The 23,154-nt window shown below is 42.3% G+C and overlaps 1 protein-coding gene across 6 annotated transcripts; it reads left to right on the forward strand.

The window, feature by feature from the left end:
• The first annotated feature begins 124 nt into the window (after window positions 1–124).
• On the forward strand, window positions 125–22,084 carry mag (myelin associated glycoprotein). Of its 6 annotated transcripts, none has more exons than XM_083919246.1 (13): window positions 125–263; window positions 4,044–4,168; window positions 7,742–7,845; window positions 9,657–9,732; window positions 9,846–10,214; window positions 10,902–11,198; window positions 11,285–11,542; window positions 13,915–14,175; window positions 14,470–14,778; window positions 16,403–16,502; window positions 17,130–17,226; window positions 17,499–17,552; window positions 17,851–22,084. In XM_083919246.1, exons 4-13 carry the CDS (start codon window positions 9,687–9,689, stop codon window positions 18,007–18,009), a joined length of 1,950 nt encoding a protein of 649 aa, XP_083775372.1. In that variant the 5' UTR covers window positions 125–263; window positions 4,044–4,168; window positions 7,742–7,845; window positions 9,657–9,686; the 3' UTR covers window positions 18,010–22,084. The 6 variants fall into 6 exon arrangements, with proteins under 6 accessions (XP_083775372.1, XP_083775374.1, XP_083775375.1 ...); XM_083919248.1 differs by having other exon boundaries at window positions 4,044–4,157; window positions 7,738–7,845; XM_083919247.1 differs by lacking the exon at window positions 125–263 and adding an exon at window positions 3,854–3,949.
• Window positions 22,085–23,154: the final 1,070 nt, after the last annotated feature.

A 23,154-nucleotide genomic window follows, 5' to 3' on the forward strand; every position in this document is an offset into this window, starting at 1 on the left:
GCCGCTACACTGAAGGACTGGTTTTCATATGGGAGGGGTGATGGTAATGGTGATGATGGTGGTGATGATGATGGTGGCGGCAGTGGTGGTGGGGCGGACAGTTTATTCCCCACTGTTGGGGCTTGGTACAGAGAGTGGCGAGAGGTCTTGCTGGCAACAGGCTGGTGTGACGCTTTGCGTGTGAGTGTCTGAGGGAAGGCTGCTGCAGGTGCTCGTACAGAAGCTGCTGAACACTTGGAGGTCGGCCACAGTCACCTACACAGGTGAGCACCTGCAGTGTGTTCGGATTTTTTTTTATTTGAAGCCCTTGGGAGGATTTCTTATAGTCATAAAGAAGATGCAGATTTGTGCATATATGGGAGGACGAATGGATGAAAGAATCAATCTGCAATAAGGAATAATTTCTCGTGATGATCTTTGCTTTCCAATGCTACACATTGTAGGGGTGTTTATGGTGTATTTGTATTCATTCATATCATTGAGGATTTGTTGTGTTTTGTCTTTCTATCTATCTCATTTTGTTATTTTTGTTCTTTATGGTCAAACACCTACAGTCCGGGTGAGTGTGCACTTGTTTGCGTGAGCGTTTGTTGATGAGGTGATGAGTGAGCGAGTGAACGAGTTGGATGAGTCATAAGTTAGGCTGAGTTAGGTAATGAATAAGTGTGTGTGTGTGTGTGTGTGTGTGTGTGTGCCTGTGCCTTAATGAATGCGTGCATGAGCGAACATGTTCTGTGGTGTGTGTGTGTGTGTGTGTGCGTGCGTGTGTGTGTGTGTGTGTTGGGTGTAAGCGGGGGCTGCTAAAAGCCCAGCCAATCATTACTGGACAGATTTCGTTGCCATTAGCGATGAGCCGCTCCTGTAATTACCAGAGCGTGTTACCACATCCATACAGACATGATGCCAGGTAGAAGAGCCTCTGATTATACAGCCAACCAAAACAGTTTTACAAGTAATTTAACCGCAGCGGTCTGCGTTAGGAAAACAAGTGAAAGATGTGTTTCCTTTAATGTCAGTAGTGATGTTGTAGCAGTGTCATTTTAATTCTTAATTATGGCCAAATTGGTGAATTTTGAACTACATCAAGTACCACAGACCATATTCCCTCCAGGTTAGGCTTATCACATTAGTGGTGACACATTTAAGTTTTAGATTTTGACCTTTAATTAGCTTCCCCTTTAGGCCAATTAAAGTATTTTGTAAGAATTGATTGGACGTGTGTAGCAAGTTGCTCTAGCCAATTAGACTTTCAGTGGAAGATTTAGCGCATTTTTAATTATAATGCATTGACTTTTTGGAATGTAACAGTCGATAACTCTCATTTTGAATAACTCCTTCAAAAAAGTAAATGCCTCCCACCATCATTTTCTCAGTGCAAAGATGTGTCATCCCTCCAAATTTCAACACAATCAGATGGCAGATTTTCTACTCACTGTCCCAGTTTGGATTTCAAATGGATGGTTTTAGCGAGGACCGGGATGGAGCCGCACTTTATTCTTTCTGTGTGGCCGAAACAGGTGACGGCTCTGTTTGTCGCCCCCTTTTTGTTCAGAGCGGAAAGGAGGGAGGAGGCCTGTGGCTCACCATCTGCCCACTGGGCTGGGAATTGCCAGAGTCACAGGCTTTGCCAGGTAGAAAAAGATGGAAATAAACTATCGGTGCTCCTGGTTTCTTGTTATGCTGGTGATCTGCCAACTGAAGCTCACTCCATACTCATACTCTCTTCATGTGATGGGATCTATCTCTCTAGGGATTATCTTGAAATAGAAAGTAAAAGTAAAACTCTGCGTTTTAAGGCTCTTCGACATAAATGTAGGTAGGGAATGAAACACGCCGCAGACCCGTTCAAATACCAAGAAAGACACTCTTCGACATCCTGAAGTTGTTTTCTGTGGTTTCTGACAAAACCGCCTAAAACCAAAAAGACTTCAGATAATGAAAAAAAGACAACCTTGATTGTCACAGCAGCACAAGTAAATACAAAATACAGATTTAGATTTTTTAAGTACTGTAAAACACTCAAATACATTATGGACAAGAGAAATAAAATAGAGGTTCTTCCTGCGCCTTACATACACTTCAAAGTATCTACTGAAAGAGGCAAGCATTTTCTTTGATTAGCTCAAAGTCCACTGAATTCTTATTTATGCCAGCACTTTCTGCAGTACCTTGGACAGACTGTGTGACTGGATGTTGGCATGTCTCTCTGTTTATGTTTGCATCTCGTGTGCAAGAGTGTGTGTGTGTGTGCGCTGCGCTCATCGCAGCTCAGCGCGGCATGTGTGGGAGGGGGAGCAGTCATGTTTTAAGACCATCTGCTCCTCTGAGTATTTTAGTGGGGGCCCTAGCTTGTGGTGGAGCAACTGGCGTCACAGGCAAGCAGCAAAGTGCAAGCTGTGAGCGGGCCTGTTCCGGAAAAATTCCTCCAGTTTCTGCCTCGCACAATGGGCAGTGTTCTGCATACAAGGTTCCCATTCTTTTTTTCCCCCCCTGTCCGAGAGCCATGGCGAAGCTCTCGTACAGGGGCCGCAGACCATATTCACAATGAAAATGTTCTTCTTGGCACTGTTGATTGTTTGTGTGAGCCTTTTAGTTTGTGTGAGCAATTTCAATAATGTAAGAGGACTCATAAAAGGTGCCGTGGCCTGATTTAGCAGAGCTGATTGTTCAGATAGCGTCCGTATCCCTGAAGCGTGATGTTGAATAAGTGATTGTGTTGAGGTTTGATTACCTTAGATACTATGAGAGGAGTATGTGCCCAGGGCAGCAAAAGATCAGATGAAGACAAAGATGCACTGATGCACTTTTAGATTACACATCTTCAAGCCTAAACTGAGGCAAAAGCCTTATTATACCTTTCCACAAGACATTTCTTTTGTCCTTTTTGCTTCTCTCTTTGTGACAGAAACAAAGATGATTCTGCTCTCATACATTTAATGTATACACACTAAAGACTTTAGTCCGAGCAGCACAATGGAGCAGGCTGAGATTACATGCAGCACATAAGGGATGCAGAGGAAGGTCACATATCTGCACACCCCACACTGACGAGTGTGTTGGCTCGCCTTATACTGCGTGTGTGTGTGTAGGGGGGGTATGGCATGCAGCGTATTCGTTTGTACTCGGCTTCACAGCGTCAATGCAGCATTCTCCTCTTCAGCTCTTCTGCAGACTGTTTACAGAGGGATTCCCCTGAGGTTATCCACGGCTCGGTCGATGCCATCACTTGGCCGGTGGCCTAAAGGCTTTTGGAACTAGTGACTCACCCCACATGTAACAATGAGAGTGAGAAAAAATGTGCCACTTGGAAAGACAAGTTGCCTTTGTTAATTATATATGTAAAGCAGTTGGACCTCCGAGTGGACTCATGCTTGTGCTCCCTGCCTACAGACATTCCTCAGCAGGGAAAAAATTAGATCTGCATACTGCTGGAAAGATCAATGATCATGCCTTGAAGTCTTTTTTTTTTTATATTTCTGAAATTTAAAGTAGTTAAGTTAAGTATTGAGTTTTCTTGAGACACTTTCTTGAGTTTAACTGTGTGATTTAGGCCCTTTTAGGTGGTGCTTTTTAAAAAAACGATCCTTTCTAAGATCAAAACCTGTATCAAACTAATTTAAATCTTAATTTACATAACCATCTCACAAGTTCAGTGTTCCTCCCACTCTCCGTATGTTGCTCTAACGCAGCCTTTCTCATAAGTGCTATTGAGTCATCGTTCCCTCACCGAGCAGCGTTTGGTTTGCCCTTGTGTCTTGCAGACCACTTGCAGGAAACTTCATCTAATCTAGCCATCATTTGTTCTGACCTCAGAGGGAAGTATGTTCAAGGCATCAAGAAACACTGGACAGATTAGGGAAATGGTGGAAATGAGGGAAGGAATGCTGAGTGGGCCAAAGAACAGCTCCAGAAATGCCTGAACGCATATTCAGAGCTGCCCACGACACATGTAAACCAGAGCTCACACAGACTCCTTCTCTTCCCCATCCCCTTGTCTCCCTCTAACATCTCTCTTTATCTCCCTTTTCTATCCTTTCCCACAGAATTTGACATATTGCATTTGACAAGACGACCAACTCTGGGAGAAAAAACACAAGGAGAAGACGAAGAAGAAGAAGTCAGGACTGAGAGGGAGCAGGAGCCTGGTGCTGAGGCTGGTATGAGGCAAGTGTTTTGTGTGCGTGTCGCGCGCGTGTGTGTATGTCTAAGTGTGCACACGTATGCTGTGTGCTCTGTGTCAGCCATTTGTCTGCCCCATCAATGAGGCCGTTGTTTGGGTAGTTGGTGGTGTCAGTGGCCCTGCCTGGCTGCTCAGCTCCATTCTCTCCTGCCGTTGCTGATGTGAGGCCTCTCTGCCCGCACACACTCACCCGGCCCTTGGCCTTTTGTTGCAGTGCAGATGGTGGAGCTTGACGCAACAGTGGAGAGAAGTTAAGATTGTCACAGCCATCAGTTGTGTCATTATGGGCCAAGACGTCTCGAAATGTGACCTCTTTCAATTAATATGGCAGCAGCAAACAGCAGACAGACATAGCTAGCTGGGAACATAGTGGAGCGTTTAGCAGGTGAGGAGCAAGATGTTCCCCCCAGGTGGCCAAACAGGTGGCTATTGCAGGTGTCAAGAAAAGTAATCTCTATAAACGCATATCTGCGGATGAATGCAGAACCTGTAGGCAAAGGGACAAGATTTTGGTATCGGATGTGTTCTGGTTTCTGTTTGTTGTCTGAGTAGTATTGACCCCTCACATTTGAGCGGGCTTTGATTGCGTGCAGGTAGACAAAAGAGGCAGAATTTGTCCGCCGAAACTCAATCTGGGTACCCACTGGCTATAGTCTGATGACGATTTAGTTTTTTAAAACTCTGCATTCATATAAAGATATCTGTTTATAGAGACAAAAGGACCTAGACTACAAAAACAGTGACTGGCACACAGAAGAGGAAGTCTTGGCCCAGTAATCCGTCCTGCTACCTAAACCAGAACCCCAGAAATAATGTCTGCGGCTAACGTTTCAGGCTATATCGTTGTCTGATCTATTAATAATAAGTTCCAATATTACATGACATTACATTCATTTAGCTTCATCCAAAGCGACTTACAATAAGTACATTTAACAATGAAGGCACCACCCAAATATTGCAAGAAAATTCACCACATAAGCAAACCTGCTTCAAGTGCTATTGTACATTTTAGAAACAACAAGATTCAGAGAAGAGTGGCAAATATCTGTGCGTTTGTGACTGTATGGCACAACGCTGCTTCTTCTGCGATGTCTAAAACAACAGCATCCTTCCTTCCTCTCCACAAACAGGGCTAATATTGGCCACGGATTCTCCGGGGGATGTTGGGACGTGTTAATCACAAAGCTTTAATACAGAATCCACTCTTAGGCCCGCCATCTGCACACACCGGCTGCTGCGGCATGAAGCTCAATCCTCTGCTTCTACTTCTGTGTGTACTAATTCTACACCCACTGCACAAGTAACAGTCATCAGGATAATAGTTTGCATTTATTTACAGAGCATTTAAACGGTTGCACGTCTTTAAAAACTACGTTCTATTTGATGAAGCAGTGTTTTCTGGTGTTGCACTGGTGTTCTGCCTCAGCCTGCAGAGGTTTAACAGCCCTCACAGCAAAAGTCATTGTGAGAAATCTGTCAAACATCCAAACGTTTGTAAATGTCTTTGATATTATTGTGTGAGCAGTTAATGCTAAGTGAATGACTTGAATGAGAGAGTGATGATGCGTTTAGTGTTTGTTCAGTCAGAGGGAGCCGGAGAGGTATTCCTGTGTCCTTATTACGATCATTATGATCATTAATGGGTGGAATTTATCTGAAAACTATGAATGTTTGTTGCCACTATAAATATGAGTTTATGATGCAATTCATGATAAACTGTCAAACAGGGAATAAGGATTGTTTCACTATGATTGAAGAAGAAGAAGAAGAAGAATTCCTTTATTAGTCCCGCAATGGGTAAATCCGATTTTTTCACTCTATTATTATTATTCATGTTACACACACACACACACACACACAGGCCCAAAATACACACACATGCACAGACAGGACCTATATTCATGCAATTAATGGAGAGATGTTAGAGCGAGGGGGCTGCCAGTGACCAGCGCCCCGAGAAGTTGGGGGTTCGTTGCATTGGTCACCAGCACTTCTGCAGTGCCTAGGAGATGAACTGGCACCTCTCCAGCCACCAGTCCACACTCCATTCATGGTCCACACAGGGACTCAAACCGGCGACCCTCCGGTTCCCAGCCAAGTCACCTATGGATTGAGCAACTATATGTTTGTTAGAAGGCTGCGATGACCATGTGAAGCCACTAAACTACCTTCAGTCTTCTGCTGCTGTATATAACAATACAAAAATGATAATTCCACATCACATAATAAATGCCCCTGTAGGACGGACTAGTGTGTGTGCATTATCAGACATGAATGACAACATGACTGTTCACCTGTTGAAGTAAAGAAGTTATGTAAATATTTCAAAGTCATTGTAATGAGGTGCACTCAAAAACCAACAACCATAACTTCCACAGCAGTAGGACCAATGTAAGGTCAAAATCTTCTATCCTGATGTAGTTTTACAGCATCAAATATCATGTTTTTAAATAATAGATAAATAGTCTATATAAAATAACCACATGCCAAAGCCTATTTCTTCTGTACTCCTGTGACAAAGTACTGCGATTGTTCTTATTTTATTAAGAAGGAAGGATCAGAACGTAAAGTGGCGTCCAAATGATGTAAATATTTCCGTAAGGCAGTTAAGCCGCGTTTTTTTTTACATTGCGATAGAAACAATATAGAAAAATAAAACAATAGACATTTTTATGTAGTTTTGACCAGATCTATGGTCATGTCGTACAGCCACACTAGCTTGGTTGAGCTTCATTGGTCAAGTGTGTGTCCACATACAAGGACAATGAAGATAGAAATATGCATAGGACAGCAAATCTGAACAAAGATAGGTAAAAAATAAATAAATATGGAACCATTATGTACATTCAAGTAGGTGAACACCATGGCTGTTTACTGTCCCAACAAATTAATTGTTGGCACATCTACGCTATCATAGATTGTGGTTTACTGGTTTGCCATAGTGCATTTTTTATCCAAATGAATCCTAACCTCCTTACTTTCAGGCCCAAAACTGTGCAGAACTCATGGTACTATGGATTTTGTAGCTACTGCACTTATGGTGTATAAAGAGCATCAATGAGCTGATATTACTATAAACAGAGAGAGAGGAGAAAATCAACAAAAACAACCCAGAAAAGACACGATTTGCAGTTTTCCCCTTTAAGAAAGATATAAAGAGAGCATAATCATCCAGAGCGAGAACAGCATTTTAAGGCTGATGTGATACTAATTGATTTATGAGCCTCTCCTGCTTCTGTTTCTTAAATAAATGCAGTGGCATTTGGTTTGTCATCGCTGAACATCGTTATCAGTCTCTCCTTTGATTCATCACTGCCACAGCACAGATCAGTTAGATGCTGTTGACATGGTGCGTGTGGCTACTGGAGTTGTGTCAGAGCTCAGTCAACAGTGAGTGTCATTCATCGGACGGGCTTACGTGTGGCGCCTGGAACTCCACTGAGGGGGAGCAAGCAGGTGCCGGCTGACGCTGAGTTGGTGTCATTTACTGCAACTCTGTGAGAGCGAGGGGGCTGCTGATGTCATTGCTCGGTGATGCTGATGTCACTATTTTTCAGAGAGGAAGGCCGTGAAGCTGTCCGGGTGTGAGTGAACGCCCTCTAGTGGAGCTGCTCACAAGCTGTCCTGCAGAGCTTCTGTCTGTTTCTAACCTTCAGCTTTTCAAGGTAAAAGAACCAAGACTTTTGTTTCCAACAATGTGTGTATTGAGTTTTCAACATTTTATTTAAATAAAATACTGATACTAATATTAATAATACATGTTATGTATGCATACTTACACATTTCCAGTATTTTAACAGAACAAATATAAAATCCCTAATCGGAGCTCACCTCTGATTATTGCTGGGATTTGAATTTCAATTGTATTTATTATACTGCATACAAATAACATGTGAATACCATGAATGTAATCTGCAGAGCCACCAGCCAATCCTAAAGTACAGAGTGGAGCATTTTGTGATGGACACTGAACAAACCTGCAGAAAACAGTATCGCTCAATGCAGTCAATACTTTAAAACAATGTGTGTAGCTGCATTTATGGCTTTAAAAGCCATATTTTTTGTTTAATGTTTGAACAGATTTGTATAATTAAAGTATTTATAATTGGATTAAATTTTGATCTGCAGTGTATATGTGAGGGCCTTTGAGTTTTTTGAAAACCACTATGAAGATAAAATGTATAATTATTATTATTATTATGATGCATACATATATAGATGCATACATATGAATAAAATGACAAAACAAGTGCACTGAATTAACTACCTGTGATTTTTGTATGGCTTTGACACAAAACACATTGAGTGAACAGTTTTCAAAATGTGAATGAGAATGAAATCAGCAAAATATACAACGAACTATTCACTGAAATGTTTTTTAAAAACTCCTTAGAGTAACAGCTACTTCACTGAAACAGCAAATAGATCAGTTCAAGTTCAGAAATACAGCTTAAAGTTGCTGCAATGCATTCAAAACCCTGTACAGTACATATTTTAAGATGCGTAGAAATAGGTTTGATGAGTAACCACCCCTTCTCACCTCTGAGTTTAAGAGTTATTTAGTATGTAAGGCGCTCCATTATGTGCTGTTCTGTTTTGTCATAGGATTTTGGATATAAAACGAATCCTCAAAGCAATTTCAGTCAAAAGCAACTGGACTTGGTTATTTGTCTGGGAAGACGTTTCACCTCTCATCAAAGAGGCTTCAACAGTTCATGTATGCATCTGACTGGTCCCGTCCCAGCCTGGTCAGATAACAATGAGGATAACGATGACCTGGGAAAATGAGAATATTCACAGCATATAAAACAAACGTATAGAACATTTCTAATTGATTATAACAAAGTAAGAAAGGGGGATTTAAAGCGTCAAACTTTGACTTAACATTATGCGTGTGCGCTGTTTTTCTACCCGTTGTTAGGGTTAATGCTGGGAAAAAAAGTGCATCGTGGTGTTTTTTGTAGATAAATACGTCTTTGGATCATGGATGTTGTGTTACACCCGTCTTATTATCAGTTTTCTTTCTTCTGGGGCATGAAATGTGCTGTTGTTCTAAGGCAAATACTGATACGGGGCCATCTGTGATGAGTTATACAAATATGAAATTGGAATAGCTTACTGGCAATTATGAAAATGTTTCATTTTGCAGAGGAACATATTGTCAGGCGAACATCGGCCAACTCCAGTTTCGGTGATGAGTGATTCAGTAAAAAGACTGGATTTTCCTCTGTGGGCTGAGCAAATTGGAATTGGCTTTGTTTTTCTTTTCGGTTTCCAAAAGTAGTTTAAAAGAACAGTTCCACTCTGAAAGGTCTTTGGTGGAGGTTTGGTGGTGTGCTGTACTTAAAACTCAGAAATGAAACCGTCAAATCCCAGAAACATTTATGTATTTGTTTCATGCATTCATTCATAGAGAGACATTTCAGTTTTTTTCATTGGATGATGCACGTGACTGACAGGATCTGATGTGTTTCAGAGGTCTATGGTCCAGCGTTGAGCAGAGACCATGTGGTGTTTGGAGCTGATCTTACCACTGCTGCTGATCATCAACGGTAATACATTCCTGTCCCTGTTCCTTGTTTGACGGTCTACATGATCTCCTATTGGACTTCAAGCTTACCACTGTGCATGCAGTGATCTTAACACCCTGTAAATCCTCTCTCAGATGTCAGCTGCCAGTGGAACGTTTGGGTACCTCGGGACATCTCGGCCATGACAAACTCTTGCGTGGTCATCCCCTGCACCTTCATGTATCCGTCTGGTATCAGGCCGTACCGTGGCACTCACGGTATCTGGTACTTCGGACAGCCGTACCCTCAACTCTTCCCTCCCGTAGTCTTCAAATCACGCACAGACGTCGTGCACGAGAGCTACAAGGGCCGCACCAAGCTGCTGGGTGACCTGCACCAGAGGAACTGCACTCTGCTCATCAACAACATTGGCACTGAGCACTCGGGGAGATACTACTTTCGCGCTGACCTCGGTGGAGCCAACATGTACACGTACCCAGACTTCTCTGAGCTCAAAGTTCTGGGTAAGTCACCGATCACAGTGGAATATACCTGACAAGCATTTTGTTTTTGGGTTGTCCGCATGTCCTTCTGTTTCTTTCTTGTTCTGGAGGGATTTTCTTTAAATTTGGCACAAACATACACTTAGATTATTAGATTTTGGAGGTCAAAATCCATGTGACCTCACAAAACGCGGGCTGGACCATAAATCAAGGATTCCTACGCTAACTATGACATTTCACACAAATGTCTAATACATTAAATATCCAGTAGGTCTAAGGTCAACTTCACTGTAACATCATAATACTTCTTTCAATCATTCAACGCCATGACTCAGGAACAGAAGGGGGAGACATTTATGAACCTGAATTGGTGACACTAATCTTGAAACTGTGCTGATTGTAGAGATCTGAAGAAAAATACACCAATTTACACCAAAATACAATTTATTAAATTCCTTCATAGTCTTCACTAGATATATTTTGATAGTCTAGACAGTTTTGATTCACTTGACTGGTTTGTGGAGGCTTATAATCGAGAGGTGGTAATCTTAGCTTCTTTTTATTTTGTGTTATTGTTTTGGATCTTTTAATTTTTTTTTACCTAAATGTGTTGCATCTCTGCATGAAGATACAGCTCTGTTTTACAAATAAAATTCCTCTCATTAGCCCATTATTAAGAAATCCAGTCTTTGTGGTCCTGTCCACCAGATCAACCCAACATCGACGTCCCAGAGGAGATTGTCAGCGACGAGAGTCTGGAGCTGACGTGCTACGCTCCAGACAACTGCCCCGACATGACTCCAGAGATCCAGTGGATGTACACTGACTACCTGCCTGACCCGGAGTTCAGCTCTGACTACCTGGAGGAGAGCAACACAGCGGTACTCTCCAGCACCCTCACCTTCACACCTAGACCAATGCACAACGGGCAGCTCCTGGGCTGCAGAGTCTACTTCCCCAACACTACACTGGTCTATGAGAGACTCATCTCTCTGGACGTCAAGTGTAAGTAGGAGCGATAAAGTCATTCAGTATTGTCCAGACACATGAGTCTTTAGACATTAAATCATCCGTCGTGCTTTGTCTCCCAGACGCTCCACGCTCTGTGTGGGTGAACGTGTCCTCCGAGGTGATGGAGGGCAGCTCTGTGATGTTGCACTGTGAGGTAGACAGTAACCCTCCTTCCAGGATCTCCTGGATGTTCGGAGACCAGGAGCTACTATGGGACACGGCGTCCAACATCTCCCTCCCCCTGGACGATGTGACGCCTGCGCAGGAGGGGATCTACACCTGCGTCGGGGACAATGGCTACGGGATGATGAACACTTCACTGTACCTGGCTGTTAAGTGTAAGTCTCTAAGACGGTCGCTGTGTTCCAGTTTCGACAAACACATTTTACACACCGCATACTATTAGTATGTCGTAGGGGATCGGGTACTTGCAAGTTACATTGCATTTGGGAGTTTAGATGATGATTTAAAATGAGTTTGGATTGTACAGGTAGGTTGAATTTTCAATGAGAAGCAATAAACAGGGTTCGTACAGGTGATGGAAATCCCCAAAAACACCTTTTTTAATGTTGTCAAGGTTTTAAAAGTGCGCAGATTTTGAATAGAGCTTGAAACTGCTTTAAAAATTTGTGTTATATAGGATGCTAACTCTACTTACAAACAAGTGACACATCCTTTTGGTTGTTTATAGCATAGTTGCATCTAATTTAACGTGATGAAGAAGTGAAACAATCAGTATTACAGTATGTACTGTATATAAATGTGTGACTTATCACAACTGCAAGTAGCTGCTTTAAAAGTGCCCGTAGGAACCGTGAATCAAGGAATAGCCCCTTGAAAATGCATCAAATACTGCGTCTGGGTTAAAGGACGGCGGCTGTTGTCGACCTGCATTCAGATCCACTGGCTTTCAACAGGCAACAGATAAAAAAAAGCCTCAAAACAATCATAGAAACTTCTCACTTCACCCCTCCACTGTAGCTGCTGCTGATGCTCAGTATGTGCTTTCTTCACCAATAAATCAATATGCACTGTGCAGAGCTTAGAGCCAAGAGGAGGCAATGGTGGAACAACAAGTAAATGTATAGAGCAATATAGTGGAAAAACAGCTGTCTCGAATCCATACAACATGTTAATAGCGGTGGTGTAGTGGCAAGAAGGTTCCAGGTTCGCATCCCGGCCTGGGCCCTTCTGTGTGGAGTTTGCATGTTCTCCCCGTGTCTGCGTGGGTTTTCTCCGGGTTCTCCGGTTTCCTCCCACAGTCCAAAGACATGCACGTGTTAGGTTCATTGATGACTCTAAAATTGCCCGTAGGTGTGAATGGTTGTCTGTCTCTGTACATCTCTATGTGCCCTGTGATAGGTGTACCCCGCCTCACGCCCGATGTCAGCTGGGATCGGCTCCAGCACCCCGCGACCCCGACCCCGGGATAAGCGGTTGAAGATGAATGAATGAATGAATGAATTAATGAATATTAATAGCGTCATAAATCAATGTACTTTTTTTATGTACATACACAAAGGGATACAAGACAAGAAAGAGCAACTAAAGATTTTATACTGCACTGTTTGTTTTTAATCCACAACTTTTTGCTTCTGTGAGTTTCTTTTTGCATTTCATTGTGAGACGAGCGCAGCGTCCGTAGTGTTCAATTGCACCTTAAAAAATAGATTTAGTGTGCATATATCATTGAGTATACTTCTGTTGTATCCTGCATTAACCTGCAGATCATCAGTATGTAGCATGGAACTGGGACACAGCTGTTCACAAAATGTGAGTAGGTTGGGGGAGTGTGTTTCGAGAGCCAGAGAGCTCTGTAATCATGCATTCATTAAAACTCACATTATACTGAGACTCTCTTTGTAAGATGATCAACATATAAAAGGATAATTTTTGTAATATTATTGTATCAAATGAAAATGTGAAATGGATTGCTCATGGTGACAACGATGAATACGACTCATTCTTTAGCCTCTGATCTGTAAATGTGCTGTTTTGTTACTCTTTTCGTTCGGTTTTAGTTTACTCCCACTGCTCTCAAAGCGGCGTTTTAACTACAGCACGCAGTTAGTGACTAGCTGGTGAACACAGTGGAGCATTTAGCCAAAGAGCCGGATATTTCCCACAGAAGTTGGTAGAGACCTAAAACAGACCGTGAATATCGGAGGCCAAAAACACAACTCCAAATGAATGGTTATGTTATTGCTTGATGTGTAAATAAGAAACTGTTTACTCAGGAGTTTGTCGAATCGACTACGCTCAACTAGATTTCCCCCGCTCCGCACAAATAACTAACCAAAAAAGAAAAAAAGCTATGTTGTATTTATCAGATGAATAGCACCTACCCTGAGGGAGGGCTGGAGCTCTGTCCATCTGCATGTTCTGCCGCACTGCACTAATACAGAGACGAGCTTAGGCCTGCTTCCAGCTCATGGTGTGAGCTGTAGTGATGTAGGCGACGCTCCAACTTTTAAAAAATCTGCTCAGCGCTCCTCCAAAATCCCCCCGCTTTCTCATGCTCACATGCTCTGATGATGACGTGTCAATGTTCACTACTTGTTTTGGCTGTCCCCGAGTGGCCAGAAAAATCTCTTATTACAAGTTCAACAACATTTTATCTTCTGATATTAAATAAGGTGATACAATGGGACCTTTCCCAAATCTGAACTACGGAAAAAGTAACCTGAATTTCTTTACATGTTGTTTGCAGACCCTCCCCGCGAGCCCTTGGTAAATGACTCTATGACAGTACAAGAGGGATCCTCACTGGCCCTGCACTGTAGCACCCAGGGCAGCCCCGCCCCAACCCTCACCTGGCTGAAGGACGGGGAGCTGGTGGGCACCATCACCGCTGACGAGCTCTCAGTGCTGGAGATCGTAGAGATCACACCGCAGGGAGACGGACAGTACCGCTGCCTGGCCGAGAACGAGCACGGAAGAGCCAGCAGCTCCTTCAACATCACTGTTGAGTGTGAGTGCTTCACTCTCCTGCATTTAACCCAACATTGTAAAAAAGTAGGACATGATAATGATCTACAGGTCAAAAGGATCATTGCAATACTTGGATCCTATATCATTTCTAAAGTCGCTATTTTTCAGGTATGATTTACACTACTTCTATTGAGAAAATAGGCATTTTTTTAAAACCAATTCCCTTGGCCAGACTAAAATATGAAGCATAACTGTAAGAAAAACTTTCATATTCATATATATTTATATTTAATGATGTTATTGTATCTCTTCACTCTGCTGCCTCCTTCAATAGACGCCCCGGTCCTCCTGGAGGAGTCAAAGTGCACAGTGGTGAGGGAGGGCGTCCAGTGTGTCTGCATGGCCACAGGAAACCCTGAACCCACCATCGAGTTCTACCTGCCCGACCTGAACATCACCATCAACGAAACAGACAACCGATACAACTTCTACACGCACACAGACGGACACACCTCCACGGGTATGATCAAGCTGCGGGAGAAAGGTGAGCGGGTCGACAACGGCGGCCCTGCGGTCAACGTTCACTGCAGCATCTACAACATGTACGGAAGAGAGAGCGTACACCTGGAGCTACAGCAGGAGAGTGAGTGGAGACTAAGAAGAGAAGTCATATCAGAATTTACTCATTCTGCCTTTTCTTTGCTATCTTTCTAATAACATTCCTATGCAGTAAGTCTGGTGCTTTTTAGTTCTTATCGTCAACAAATCCCATGAAAAACCAGCAGTAAATTATTCCTAGAAAGTATTGTCTGTGTTGCGAGTTGCTGTAAATGAAACAATTATGTTTTGATACGCAGCAGAAAATAGTCCCCAACAAATATACTATTTCCTCTTGTTCAAATGACGTTTGCTAAAAATGACGAGAGTGACCAGATGATTTAGGGCATTATGTACATCTTAAGTAGGAATGGATGTAAAAGGGGCATTCACACCAAAAGCACCAGTTGATACTATGATGATTATGCAGAGAAAGGGCATTGTTTCCTCCGGAGAAAGTGGCTGTGCTCTCTCGGGCAGTTGCACACGCTGTAGCAGTGAGCACAACCCTGATTTTTCACCCGGTTTTACAACCAAAGTTTAACTGAATCAACTCCAAACACGCTGAAGGTAAGCTACAATGTGCATCCAAGAGGAACTCTGGCATTTGCAAGAGGGAAATATTATGGAGACGAGGAGATAGAGGAATGATGAAAATTCGGTGCATCTCTGAATTCCCTCAAGTAACTCTATTCTCTGATCGATCCAGGATTTAAAATTCATATGGTGGTTATTTAGGCCTCCTTCCCACTATGTACTCCATAGCATCCTTGTTGGCTGCTTTGCATAACAGATTATGTGCTACTTTTCATTTTTACACATTACCTCGTGCAAACTGTTTGCTCTTAAACGTGCTCAACACATTGTTGGCTTTGGTCTCCTCGTGGGATTTATTTATTTATTTATTTATTTCGGGCATGTCAGATGGATAAAGCATCATCGCACATTATCTTGGTTTACAATTCACATGAGCGAAAGGGAAAGCGGGACAAGCAAAAGCTCATCTAGTCCCGTCCCTGTTACCTGCAGTAAACATTATCTTCATCATATTATTTTCCTTGTGTCCTTTGACCTGAAAAAAATAACTTAATTAAAAAGAAAAGACTAAAATAAATCGGAGGACAGCCAACACAAAACTTACGCTTACGCACTAGTTGACCTTTGCCTCTTACTGTGCTTTTCAGAGTCAGCAATTGTTTTGGTCCAAGTGGTTTTTGTTTTGTCTCCCATCCTGTCTCAACACGGTGTCTGCTGACCCCTGCTGACCCCTGCTGACCCCTGCCTTTTACCTATATCCTATATCCTGGGTCATTCTGTAATGATTCAAAGTTAAATTTACATACTTCTTTTTGAAGACACTACGTTTTGCTGTTTTTTTGACCTCGCTGCTTAGTTCATTCCACTGTCTGATGTCTGATTCATGCGATCATGACAATAAGACAAATATACATCAGTGACCGACTTATCCTTAAAATCAGGTTTCCAACTCGCTTCACACGTTCTATGTATTGTCTCCTCATTTGTAAAGCAAACAGCTTCTTTCCCTAAATTGCTGCAACCTGTGGCTGGTGTCTTCTTGTTGGCTTGGCACACAGTTTTTCTCTGTACAGTTCAACATGCTGAACAATTATTGACTGGTATGCCGTCATTCTTATCACCTTTGTTTTCAGAAAAGTACATGATGGCAGTTATTGTTGGCACCATCGGAGGAGTGGCGGTCATAGCCTTCATCATTGCAGCAGTGCGATATGTTGGCCACAACAACAAGAAGTGAGTATAAATGACAAACTAATGGAGCGGCTGCTGCGAGGCAGAAATTGTCATTTTTACTCACTAAGCATTTTCTGAAATCCAAGGAAACACTTAAGCCTAGCCATCCATTCTAAAACACCTTGATGCACATTGTGTATGAGTGAATGTGGGATTGATGTGGACGAAGGAATCATTTCTCCAGAGCAATTTCGCAGTTTCTTTGCCACGACAAGTGCCCCATTGAAATCCTTGGAGTTCCACATTGGCTGCCCTGTGGAGTGGGTTAGCAAGCTGGACTAACCTTATATTTTGCAGGCTCGATTCCCTGCTCTGACACTGCTTCTGTATCCTTGACCCGCTATGCTAAATTAAACCCAGGTAGCCCTCTTAACCAAGGTGCTTTATTTTAGCCTCAAGGCATATTTGGACCCCCGAATTTGCAAGCTTTCTCTGACAAATCACCCCTGAAGTGGGTGTGAACTCAGCGACTAAACCCATGAAATAACCACGTCTCTCACACCCACAGTTGGCCTCCAGCATAACCTTACAGAGCTTCTTGTTTTAAAATGGATGCCCAGGCTTGGCGTGTCGCCCTGCGTTAGTGGCAGTCGAGACCGAGTCTGATTATGTGACTCCGTCCCCCAGAGAGAATGGCAACCCTAGGCAGGACGTGGTCCTGGAGAACCCAGCTTTGTACTACAGCGCAGTCAAGAAGGACAAACAAAATCTGAGGAAGAAAGTGGTGAGACATGCTGCTGTCAATGATTATGATTATGATGGAGGATGGGTTGGATGACCATTCTCAGAGTGTTTGGGGTTACAGTTTTGTGTAATGCAACAAGTGATCAATCATGAGACCCCATTTTGACCTCTGAAAACGAGGTGACAGAAGGAGTCTCTCCCACTAGCAGTCCAGTAGCTCCAACCATGACCTTTCCAAACACTGTTTTCTCTTGCTTTCATCGCTTCTCTGCGTTTTTCTGTCTGTTTTTCTCTTCCCTAACTCTTGCACAGCTTAAGACAGAGCTGTTGGGCTCAAAGTTTAACTCCATTCTAGAGGAGACTACGGTAAGGTTCCTAAACAAACCCCCATTAAAGACACAAGCCTCAGTGACAGATGCATCCTTTCGCATATCAGCTTCTGTGTTCTGTACACTGCCGTTTGTTTCTGAAACTGCCTTCTGCATGGCTCATTGCTAACACAAATTGCCAAACTAACAAGAAACATCTCAGTCTCCTTGTCAGTTGTCGACCAGTAACCACTAACATTTTTTATTTATGTCGTCTGTCGCGCTCCTCTGTCATCTGAGGTGTCACCGGCACCTTGCCAGTGATTTGTGCCGCTGATCGGTCCTTTTGTCTGCAGGGAGAAGACGGGGATTATCAACCTGTGGGCTCTATGGCAGGACTGGAGAGGCAAGAGCTGAATTACGCTGCACTGGAGTTTATCGGGGCCAGGTCCAGGGAGGGGGCCTCAGGGAGGGGGGATGATGGCAGCAACTACACGGAAATCAAAGCCAAATGAATCGCGATCCTTCCCTGATCCCTCGGCTATGCGAGACGCAGTGGCAGCCCCAACACATGTTCTGCCCCAAAAACTGTTAAATAACCCCCCTTCCTCTACTGGATTTCACCCTGCATATGATGACTCCTTGTTTCTCACTTCTTCAGATTTGTCACATATAATGTCAATGCCGCCACTCCCCCCCTCCCTCCTGCTGCCCCTCCTCCATTGGACGCCCCTTCACATGCCATCATTTGGGAAAACTGGTACTTTTTTTGGGTCAGAGCATGACCCACTGGACAATGTATAAGAAATGATTTAAGCCTCAGTTGTAGTACATGAGTTCTAAAACATGCAGTGTTAACCAGTGACCATGTTTACGTTGCTTTCTCTTCTCTGTGATTGTCAATGTTACTGTCAAATCACGTCTACGTGCTCGCATCGGTCTCACTCTTTGCTCTACATCTGTCTCTTATAACTGTCACTGTGACTGCTGCCAGTCGAAGCATCAGGGCAAGGAGTAACTGCGCCCTTTTTGTTTTCTTATATTTATGCGTGTCCATCAGCAAAGGGAGCAAACCTCTCTGCTCTCTTTCCTTTGGTTAATTAAAACCCAGAGAAGATAACCGGCTGAGGCGAGAGATGGAAGCGCATCTCAGCTTGTTTCCACATAATTGTATTTAATGAGTGCTGTGAATCGGTAGCCTCTTGGAATAAATGAAAAACACTATTCGTCACCATCACTTTTGATAATAATTGAAGAGGTTTTGTAAATTCAAGTGGTTCACTGTCCAGTTCTGAAACATACCATAGCATCTTTCCAGCATTTTCCAGTAAACTGTAGAATATGTTAATAGTTTGAGGGGAATTTCCTGCACTGTGGCCAAACTGTCCGTCTCATCTTCTACTTCTTCTCCCTGAAGTCTGGGTCCTAGCTCTCTGATTGATCTGGAAAACACAGACCTAAAGCACAACATATTTGCGCGCAAGTGGCCAGAGTGTTATCTCTTTTAGACAATGTGTGTGTGTATGAGTGTGTGTGTGTGTGTGTGTTCAAATTGTGCTGAAGTATCGTTGATCACTGGGGTCTTTGGGAAGTTGGAGCATCACTTCACGTGAGAAGTTGATGCTTTCTCCTCACAGGATTACATCAGATGTTTGAATGACAAAAAGTGATGCTGACTAGCCCGCTGGTTGTGCTATTCATAGACATTTGATGAACCTGTGATGTAATATCAAAGCACACTAATAGCCTAACTTGATGCTAATGGTGTCAGTAATGTATATTAATAAGATGTATATTGATATTGAATGGATGCCAGTATGTACAGTAATTACACTGCTTGACCGTTTCGCCAGCAGGCACTTCAATGATGGATCAAAGCCAGTGTGAGAAGTAAAAACGGTCTTGTCACACATCATTCAAATACTTTTGACAAAACATTGTCTTAATATGAGCTTAGGGAATTTTTCCAACCTCTACCTACAGTGCACAAAGTCAGATCAGAGGCTACGTTTACATGCAGGGAGTGACCTTGTTATTGACAGTGATTGGTGTTCATTTAAAGAATACCTGCTGTGTTTAGCATTTTTTTTTATCAACCCTTGAAAGGGAACTTTGATAATTAAGTATTGCACATTGATTAAATTGAGTGACTCACTAGAGACAAAGTCTATAAAAGAAGAGTCAAAACCAAAGCAGCAGAGGCCGAGATGTCCTGACTTTTGATCGATAGTATGGGTCAACTTCCCAACCCACTGGATCCTACATTACCCACAATGCATCTCTTTGGTAGACTTTCCCTACCTGGTAATCGCCAATGTCTTTCAAACACCTAGATTATTTCAGACACTTTACAAAGCTTCTCCTGAGCAACATTATCCAATGACATTATAGAACTGTTTACACACACTGAGCTGTACTGCACATGCTGAAACCAAGTCAGTGGAGTTACCTCTAAAGTAATGCAAATAGTCTCAACCAACCCGTGAAGCCACAACTTTGCTTTGTCTACTTCACTCCACGTCTTAAATTCCATTCACTTTTTCTATATCGAGTTGGTCTAGACCACGGGCGCCCAATTCTGGTCCTGGAGGGCCACGTCCTGCATGTTTCAGGCTTCTCCCTGCTCTTACACACTTGATTTAAACGAGGTGCTCATTATCAAGCACCTGAAGCTGGTCACAGGTTTGAAAATCAGGAGAGCAGGGAGAAACCTAAAACACGCAGGACAGTGGCCCTCCAGGACCGGAGACCCCTTGTTTAGACCATACTCTGGGATTTATTAATAATTTACAGCGACCCAACAACACCCCCATTAGCAAAGAGCAACAGCAACAGTGGTGACAAAAAACCCTCCCTTTTAACAGGCAGGAACGCCAGACAGACCCTAAAGGCTCAACTTGTCCACGTCTCCAAACTTTGCATCCCGTCTTACAGGTTATACGTCTCCGTTTGTCCCAAAAAGTGCCCTGAAAGAACTCATCTACACACTGCAGCCTTAACTGACTAACACAGAGCTACATTTTAAATAAGACAACACGTTGATTGATACTTTTAATGCGTCCATTCTCACTTTTCATTCAATTACATATGTAGTGAAAATGCCAATTGATATTTCCTGTGTATTGTATGTTGGATTGTTTTAACAGTGTAAGTAATGATAAACAATGTTGTCGTCTAAGTGAATCATGCCAAACACTGACCAATTTTCCGTTTTCTCTGCAAGAAATGATTTCTAAAATATTAAAAGTAACCGCTGCAGTTTGACTTTCCAAAAATGATCTGCTTAAGTGTGTTGAACATTGAGTAGCCACTGGTTTTCTTACACTGTGCATGGAGTGATGTTGGTAGACGGCTGAAGTGGAAAATCTAAAGTAAAATCTAGCTAGTGACATGCAAAGAGCTCCTCTTGAAGATAGAAAGGTTCTGATACACATGCTCTAAACATATGTTATGAAACAGCGCCACATGGAGGCAGTCACATTTAAAATAACGGATTAAGATCATCGAGGCAGCAGCAGCGTGTCTCTGTGAGCTCTTTCTAATTGGTTTTACAATCAGTATGAAATACAGCAAACGCCTCTCACTGTGGCAATTACATATATGGGTAATCTGTAATAAATCTATCTTTGCCGAAAGCCCAGTCTGAATAAACTGTGTTGATGAGGCCTCGGGTTATCAACGACACAGGGATAAGAAAGAGAAGGATAAGAGGTATGGGATCATTTTTCACACCCATAATTTGCAGTGCAGGCCTGCGTGTGTGAGTGCGATCTCGCTCACCTGATGCTCATCGGTGTTGATATGAAATGTATTGTTGCATGTATCATTTTTTCCAAGTTCAGTCACACTGTTGTAACATACGAGTTGCTGTAGGTTTTTTAATTCTCATCCTCTTTATTGGCGCAGTATGTTGGGAAGTAAGTCTTTTGTCTTTTCCTGCCTCAACTTAAGTTTGAAGTGTTAAACTTAAACAGCTGTAGTGCAGACAACTTTGTATTAGATTTGATTGAAAAAGTCAGAATTCAGTACTGTAGATTTGTTTCAAAAGCTGAACAGATCTACAAAATGTATTGGTACGTAACACGAAAAGTTTTGTTCCAGGGTTTATACCGTTATTTATACACTCCAAGCCAAAAATGTGGTTCTCTGTGCACGTAAACAAAGCTAATGTCAACCAGCTATTCCGACTCACATTAGCCTTTTATCAAGACATTGTTCTGTTGATTGAATGATGGGTATGCTGGCTCACGTTCTTAATTTGCCTGTATGCACAAAGTCAATAACCATTTCCTGTCTTTGAATGCCTCAAAGGGGCCGTTTCTTTTTTATTTAATTTCTTTTGAAAAAGCAGAAATATCAAATGTGTCTTACCTAATCTTTTGTCACAGTGTGTTGTAAAGCAAATTTGTATGTCCTATAGGCCTACTTTGTGGTATCATAATTATCATTTTTTCCCTCACATATACTGTATGATTGACACAATAATTCAGATCAGGGTTACTTAATGACAGTAGGATTTCTGCAATGATGTTGTTCGCTTGCTCTTTTATTTTAAACAAGTCTTTCAGGCCTCAAGCAAATTCATCTGTCTTCAGTCCCGCGCAAACAAAAATAAAATAAAAACAACACAAACTGGAAACAGTTGATTATTGATAGAAAACAAACTGTGAACCTTTTGTTTCTCATGTTGTCTCTGTTCTTTTTTTCTTTTTGAAAAGCAAACTGAGGATGAAACTGTGTGGTCTTTTTAGTTTCATTTCTTTGGTAAAGTGACTTCCTCCTAAAATGGAGTTTTACATGGGCAAACTGTAGCACAAACCCTCTCAAATTAGGTGTTGCAAAGTTTAATTTGTATTCGGTAATAACATAACATAACAACATATTTAAATATAACATATTTTAAGAAGTGAAATCATGTCAAAGCTGTTTGTCTGTTTTTAAAAAGATGCATCTTCTTGAAGAGATGCTTAAAAGATGGAGACAACTTTAAAAAACAACAACAAAGAGTTTCCTTTACATTCATTTTTCAGCAGTAAAGGTGAAGTTCTTGATTTCATGTACTGTATAATACTTTTAATGATAACTAATACCATCACATATTACTCATAATCCATAAAAATACAAATGCAGAGCTTCCTGCTGAGAGGATAGATATGTTACAGAGAACTACAATGGATGCTAATTGAATCGCTCACTTGATAAATACAATACTCAACTACCACTGCAGATACAGGTATAAACCAATAGACATTTACAGTCGTGCATGCCACACATAGAATAGAATATAAGAATATAAATGAAAAATAAATGAAATTAAAGCTGCGAGCAGCATTGAACGGGCCCTCGCACCCCACATGCGTCGGGGAGCTGCTGCGGGACGTTGGCAGACCCAACCATACATTCCTGCAACCGTCACACCCTGCATGCATGACCCAAGACATTCTTTTCTGCATCAGCCATTGGGCACTGCAAATTGTGAATTAAAATTTTTGTATGTCTTCCGATAACCACTGTGTGGCACCAGAGAACACACACTAACCATGTTGCTGTATATCAGATGTAGGGCACAATATATACATTTGAATGTAAATCAGACAATGTCACACATACTACTTGCTGTTGTCAGAAGGAGATGCTGTGACTCTGACTCAATATGGGCG

This window comes from Echiichthys vipera (genome assembly GCF_963691815.1).
Source record: "Echiichthys vipera genome assembly, chromosome: 8".
NCBI classification, from domain to species: domain Eukaryota; kingdom Metazoa; phylum Chordata; class Actinopteri; order Perciformes; family Trachinidae; genus Echiichthys; species Echiichthys vipera.